At 42.0% G+C, this 7,588-nt stretch overlaps 1 protein-coding gene across 1 annotated transcript; it reads right to left on the reverse strand.

Moving 5' to 3' along the window:
- Positions 1-5,499: 5,499 nt before the first annotated feature.
- CCDC89 (coiled-coil domain containing 89) lies at positions 5,500-6,977 on the reverse strand. Its single transcript, XM_017850874.1, has one exon. The coding sequence runs from the start codon at positions 6,834-6,836 to the stop codon at positions 5,712-5,714; it is 1,125 nt and encodes a 374-aa protein (XP_017706363.1). The 5' UTR covers positions 6,837-6,977; the 3' UTR covers positions 5,500-5,711.
- Positions 6,978-7,588: the final 611 nt, after the last annotated feature.

Genomic DNA, 7,588 nt, shown 5'->3' on the forward strand with positions numbered 1-7,588 from the left:
AAATCTACCTCCAGGAAAAGCTTCCTCTAATCACTCCTACATTAGGTTGGAGGACCCTGCTATGCACTTCCATGTCCTCCTATTGTTCAGCATTTTTCTCATCCAGAAAGATGCAAAGTGGGTGAAGATAAGGTCTCTATCTTGCTCACATTGTATCCCACCACTTAGCATAGTGTCTTGGCTAATAGACTCTCAATAAATATTTGTTAAATTAATGCAATATATTCAGTGAATGAGTTAGTAATTAGGATCAGAAAGATCAGAAATGAAAGATCAGAATGGCTGATCTACCTCCTCTACCTTTTGTTGGCATGTCAGCATAAAAACAAAAATGACTACCAAAAGCCTAAAAGCTTGAATATATAAGAAAACAGGCTCTCTAAAATCTAAGATTTATACAGACATGTGAAAATCCATGAAAGAAGATAACACATCCAAATCTTTAGGAGAGAAATACTAATCATTGCGAGGCATTCTTTAGGGAAGAAAAAGATATTGTCATTAGGCATATGTTGTTGAACATTTGTGAAAGCAGCAGCTTCCAGCTGAATGTCCTGACTCAGATCTGTCACGCCATATTTGGCTTTATCTAAAATATGCCGTGCCTACCCAGTTCTTGGAGAGGGGAAAATGTGCAGGCTTTTGAATCGCCTAAACAGAAATATAGCTTATTGGGAAGTTAAACAGATATGTGGAAGATTCTTTTATTTTTGTTTTCAATTGAATAGGTAATATATTCACATAGTTCAAAAGTCAAATGATATAAAATGGTATACATTAAGAAGTTTCTTTCCCATTCCTATCCCTGACCACCTCATTCCCTTTATGCTTCCACACCACTAATAACAACTTTTTTTCCAATATTTATTTATGCAGCTGGAAATGTTTGCATGCTAATACCCCTCCTCCTCTCCTCCTTACACAGAATATAGTACTATATGGATATTGCTCTATAGCTTGTTTTTTTTTTTCTGCATATATCCTGGAGATAGTTCTATATCAATACATTAACATCTTCCTTTTCCTTTTGTTTTACAGTTGCATTGTGTTCCAAAGTGTGAAGGATCCACAGTTCATATAACCTGTTCCCTATTGATGGTATGTAAGCTATTTCCAATCTTTTGCTGTAACAATGATGTAATGAATAACCTTAAACATGAAAGCGAAGATTATCTTAGACTAGTACAAATAAGAGTGGATTGCAGCATTAAGTGGGAACTGTCTGGCAAGTAGCTAAGGTAGGAGTCCCTCTGTGGGACTGGGGATTAAGGGTGTTGTGAGGGCACCGTAGTCAGTTGAATGTGTAATGAATGACCAGACAGATCTGTGCAAGAACAAGTTTTTTTCTTAGATTCATTTTTCCCAAGTGAAATAAACAGGAGGTTTTAGAACAGCATCAAGTAGGGAGACTCATCTGTAGAGCTCTAGGTGTCCCTAAGTTTAATGTTTTTAGTGTTTAGAAAGTAACATCTAATTTACACAATAATTAGAAAAGCTTATTCTCAGCCACTTCCCCAAATTCCAGTAACTTTTTTAACAGGCCAAGACTTGTGATTAAGGATTTAAAAAGGCTCCCTGTCTGATAAGGCTCTGGCAGTCTAAACAGATGTAGCACAGAAGGCACTATTGACGGAGCATCCAACATCCATCCTCCTTCATTCCTGCTGGCAGAGCCCTGACTTTGCCAGGTAGTCCTTTCCACTATGTGGCACAGACTGGCCTCATTCCCATCTCAGGGTGGATCCTGATTGGTCTAAATCAATCATGCTGGCAACATGCCCTATGAAGATGCTTGGCTGAGGTATTTGCATATGACCCAATTTTGGCCAATGACACTGGCAGACAAGCTGTCTGGAGGGGGAGGGTAGGCTTTTAGGGGAGCAGTTAAGAGTCATCATCCTCTTTTCTTTGTGGGCCAAGAGGTGGTATCTCAAGTCTGCCCAGCTCTGTTGGTCTCGTCATAGTAGAAAGCAGAATATCCCTGACCTGACTCAGCCACAGCTACCTCATCGACACCTGGGGAAAGGAGGGCTGAATAGAACAGCAGGCACCTGGGCAGGTACTCCTTCAAACAACTTTCTTTAAATAATTGTTAAATATATGGAGTCAGGTTGACAAAGATTTTCTATTAATATTTTGTTTACTAGAAACAAATTAACTTGAATTCATTTTCTCTAACTGAAGCAGAGTTAGTATTCTGAAAATACCAGTCAGTTCACTTCTCCTGTAGCTCTCCTCTTTTCAAGCTCTCTTTCATAATTTTTTGGAACCAGACAAGTTCCTTAGGGCACACTGAAGAGCTCACAGTTTAGGTAACAAAAAGTCACACCTATCAGCTACACGGCACTACTCATACATTATTTGCTTTTAGGATCTCTGTTCTGCTTTCATTTGATAGCTACTGCTTGTAGATGTTGCAGAAAAATTCAGCAGGGATATAGGTCTGCTTAAATTTCAAAGGCAGTAGTTTGGAGGAGGCTGATTTACATTTTGTCACTTTGTTCCAGTGATAAGCATCACTTAATAGAGCAACATACCATAATAGATAAACTGGTTGTTTATCCCCTGATGTGGCTCTGGGTCACAGATTAAATATGAGGACTGACAGAGTGGAATATAAAGTACCATGGAGCACAGAGGAAGAAAACAATGCCTTTTTAAGGCTCGTAAGAAGGAGTTTGCTCCTTCTGGAGCATGGGTTTTAGAGCCAGAAAACAGGCCCAGCTACTTCCTTAATAGTACCCAGAACAAAAATTAAAATATGGGGCCGCTTGTTAAAAAATTAATAAGAATTTCAGGACAGCAACAGTGAGCATTAAACCAGGTGTGGGGGCCTGTGTAGGCGGCATACCCAGGGCCTTAGGTTCAAAACTCACTCTTGCCTCTCCAAACCTTCCTGGCTTTGGACAAGTCACCCTGAGTCTCCCTTTTTTCACCTGTAAAATTGTGATAACTGAACCTCCCTTGAAGAGTTGTTATGAGGGCGGAATGAAAAGCAACTGACACATGATAGGTGCACATTCCTCTTGGCCTATGTTGTGGGCTCTTCTGCGGTTGTTCTTCAGAGGCATCTATCTTTGACTTTCTACTCTCATTTCCCACTTTCAAAATTTTTCAAAAGGGTAACAGGGTGAATCTTATTAAATGGCCCGTATCTGACGACTTAGGATCTACAAAACGGCAAATAAGAATCAAACGTATGTGTTCCTTAGCACAGCTTGGAAAAACTATGGTCCTCAGACCAGGGCAACTGGGCTCTTTCCCCTGCGCCCGAGTTTTGGGGGACACGCGCCCCTACCCCTGCCCTACTCCCCCGACGCGATCTTCCAGACGCGCTCTTCCCCCACGTAACGTGGAGTCCCACTCCCCTTCTAGACCAACTCCAGTACCCGGAATTCCGGGATTCATACCCAAACGGCCCTCAGCCTGCTCCAGAACTGTTCGGCCTCTGCCCATGGTACTTCTCCCAGCAGGCTGGGCGCAAAACTTAGGCCCCAAGGATGACCACGAGGCCGCAGTTTGGGGTGGATCAGCCGAGCTAGGACTTGCAGGTTACGGGAGGTAGGAGGAGCGGTAGAGCGGCGTGAGGGTCGGCACGCATGCGCACCAGGCCCCTCGCAGAACAGCGCGGATCTCGGTGGGAAAACGCGGGCTGGGTCCGTGGCTTCCGTTTGTACGTTTGCCCCTCCTCTCGTGCCCCTCCCTCTCTCTCATATAACGGGCCAGCCTGGCTTTCAGGGTCCCCTATATTATGGCCCCAACCTACTGTTTACAGTTTTATCTGCACACATGCTTCTCTTCACCTCTTCCCAGCTGCTATGATTCCCTCAAGTATTCTGGGCATTTAAAAATACCTCTATGCTTTCTACACGATGCTGTCTCAACCCCTTCTCCCTTTTCTCCACCTGAGGAAATTAATCATCCCTAGGAGTCCTCCCCGCCAACCCAACCCTTACCACCAGGCAGGGCTAGATACTACCTATGTCATTCCCCTGTGATCACAGTATATGTAATTATTATTATTATTATTATTATTGCCCTTAGACTGTATGAGGGCCCTTCCAGGGCAGTAAACATGCTTCTTTATGCTTTTTCTTAGTGCCTACCCCAGCACCTGGCACTCAGTCGCCAAAAATTATCTTTCAATGTGCTGTACTCATCAAAATCCCAGTTCCTCCAGTGACCAATTAAGCAAAATTCCCGAAACCAGTCTCCTCTTCCTTAAAATAGAAATGAGCACACTTTCCTTCTTGAATAGTCCTAAAGATTAAATAAAGTAATTCATCCAAATTGCTTCAGCACAATGATAAATAGTATGCGCTCAATAAAGGATATCCATGATTAACTTAGCTCCTATATTCTGATTCTTGGTAACCTGTAGGAGGAAGTAAATAGTCCTTTGAAGCTGGCAGTGTGATTTCTATTTTGACGAGAAAAGTTTGTATTTAATAGCATAATCTTAATAGAAGTGTGAAAAAATGGGTGTAAAAAATTACCTGAGGTAAGGTAACACTTGCTTGGAAATAGTTTTATTAAAAGGCACCAAGTCATATTTTTTAAAAGTAAATTCATTATGTAACTTGGTAGCCTTCAGCCAAAATGGGTTGAGAAAAATATTAACAATTTACAATACCAATTTATTGAGAGGTATTCATATAATGTTTAATACTGTCAAATACCTAATTACAGGAAGATAAGAAAATAATCACGCTTGAGAACTTTTAAAAGAATTTTCATGGATATACATATATATACTTATACTACTAATACGAAAGCTATGCTTTTATAACTATTCTTACAAATGTAGGTATTACTACAAAAATGCTGCAAGCATAGCATATAAACACCATTCAGGCTTAGATTTTTGTTTAAAAAGGAAAAACTTAGATTACAAAAAAATGCTAATAGAAACAGAAAACAATTTCTGAGTTACTCTATAGATCATGTCTGCTATGATTTGTTACCCCAAATTGTCTAATTGTCTATTAGCATATTTTGCAATATTAAATTAAGCTACTGATATTTGCATTATTGCACATCTAAATTCTCTTTTTGAGAAAACAAAAAAGGGAATATTACCTAAGCTTACAGAAAAAATAAAAATGGTTTTATATAACTTATTTGAATCATATTGCTAATATAGAATAAAATTGACCCACTTTGTTAAAGAACTTGATCTCAATCATTTTCCAAGCTAGTGCAAAATAAAATAAAGTCAGACAATTTTTTTCCCGCAAAGTATTCACGCTACTATGCTGATAACTGTTTGCTTACAATCTCAACCATGGGAGACTATAAGCCTAACTATCTACAATGGGTAATTGTGCTAATTATTTTTCACAATGGCACATCTCACTGCATTTAGATTGACTTAAATCATAGAAGTTGCCAATTTAAAATCTTAAAATATATGAAGACATCTGAGGTTGAGAATTAATAAGTTATGGGTAGGAGAAGATACTACTAGTAAATTTAAGATTTCTAAGGCACAGAAGGAAATCTGGCAAATCTTGTGTATTCTAGGTGGTAGAAATGAAAATTAATAATGGCTTTACAATAATCACAACAATATCATAGTAAAGTAGCTTTTCTTTGAGTTGCCTTTTGTGCTTAAAAGTATAATAAATGGGATATCATCTTTACTCTTGCCATAATGCTAAGACACAAATATTTGAATTCTGAATTGCAGGCCAGAGGAAGCAGAGACTTGCTTATGGAAAGAGATGGCGGAGTTTGCCATTGAGTTCTCTCTCCTTGCTTAAAAGATCCAGGCTGTGCTTTTTGAAGGCTTCAGACTGCAGCCTGAGTTCATCGTAGGCCTTCTGGATCCCATCTACTTTGCACTGAAGCTCCCTGACTCTCAAGTTGCTGTCCACAGCCACTGCCTCTTGCTTAAACCGCTCCAGCGCATGCTTCCTGCCCTCATTTGCTATCTCCAACTTTTCCTCAAGCTGGCGGATCTCTGCCTGTTTGTTCTGAAGCACTTTGCCCCTTTCCATGCACAGCTGCAGCAACTCCTCTTTCTCTCTAGTGACGGTCTGCAGCCTGGCCTGCAGCTCCTGGCTTAGGCTGCTGTGTGTCTCCTCTGCCTTAGCCATCTGCTCCACAGCCTGCTGGTGCTGCTGCTTGAGAGTCTGCAGCTGGCTGCGCAGCTGTTCTGTCTCCTTGGTGTGGGTGCAGGCCTGCTGGCTCTGTAGCTCCAGCAGCTCCTTCTCCCGCGCCTGTGCCTGGCAGGCAACCTGAGCACACCTCTCCTTCAGCGTTTCTAGCTCCCCAGTGAGGGCCTCACACCGGACTGTGAGCTGTAATACTTTTGCCTCCTCATCCTTCAGAGCCTGGCTGAAGAGGCTGCTATTCTCCAGCCTCAGTTTCTCATTCTCCTCCCTCAGCTTGATGTTCTCACTCTTGTATTCATCCTTGAAGCGGATCATCAACTCGTGGTTGGCTGCTAGGGTCATAAAGCGTTCCTCTAGCTTCCCAGTGTACTCACCCTGGGCCTTGAGCTTCTCAGCCTCCTGCATCATCTTCTCCTCCAGCTCTGCATTGAGTAGGTCTAGGATCTGGCAGCGCTCCAGGGCCTCATCTGACCTCCGCTTCAGGATGCAGATGAGCTGGGCCTGATCTTCAATGCGGGAGCTAAGCATAGCCTTCTCGCTCCTCTCCTCCTCTGACAGTCCCCGGAGGTTTGCCAAGGCTTCCCTCAGATCGTCCAGTTCCTTAAACTCCATCTCCTCTTCCTCGTTTTTCAGTTTTTCATTTTGCTTCTCTAACCGTTCTTCAGGGGGCGAGGTGTCCATCCTGGGAGCCTGCTCTTTCTGGGGCATAGGTGCTCTCATCCACTAAGGGCTGACTACAGTCTTTTCCCCTCAGATTTCAAAAGCTGCAGGGTGTTGCTAGGGACTCTTGGCACTCCCCAGCAGTTGGTTTTTCCAGTAAGGAGTCCTGTGATTGGTGGACAGGTCTTCAGAATGTTATGAAGTAACAACAGGGGAATCTGGGGGAGTCCAGAGCCAATCTGGTAGGGTTACTTTTGCCTTTCTAACCAATCACAGCTCTCAGTTGTCAACTGTCTCAGTGTCTGGCCGATACAGCAGAGAGATGCCAACCCCACTCAATCTCCAGCCGGCATCAGGGGAGGAAGCCTGACTCCACCTAATTTCTGGTAGTAGTAAACAAATGAAGCAGGCAATGATATATTTCTCCTCCTCCCCTCTTCAGTTATGGTGTAAATAAATTACTGTTTGTGGAAAAATGGTTGGCTCCTCAAAAATTTGCAGTCTATGAATACAAAGTAGTAGTGGTATTCTGAGAGCCAGGACCCTAAAAGGCTGCATATCTGCACCCCTGTTGTTTGGCACAGCTCCCTTTTTGTATTTAAGTATTAAAATAGCAAACCCCAGTGAAATTTCTTTTGTTGTCCTTAGCATTGTCCCCACCTGGGCATAAATACTCTTTATTAGATATTTAACACCCCCTGTTTTTACCCATTATTAAAGTAAGGTTACAGAAGGAAGTTTAGTGAACCATATAAACATTAAAACAGAAAAAATAAGATCCAAATGAAGTTTGCCATTATATACCAAAGTCA

The sequence above is a fragment of the Rhinopithecus bieti genome, unplaced genomic scaffold (genome assembly GCF_001698545.2).
Source record: "Rhinopithecus bieti isolate Rb0 unplaced genomic scaffold, ASM169854v2 scaffold_30846, whole genome shotgun sequence".
Taxonomy (NCBI): domain Eukaryota; kingdom Metazoa; phylum Chordata; class Mammalia; order Primates; family Cercopithecidae; genus Rhinopithecus; species Rhinopithecus bieti.

Bases quoted from the DNA above. Each gene is read 5' to 3' on its own strand.
- CCDC89 (XM_017850874.1), bottom strand. From the start codon at position 6,836: ATGAGAGCACCTATGCCCCAGAAAGAGCAGGCTCCCAGGATGGACACC.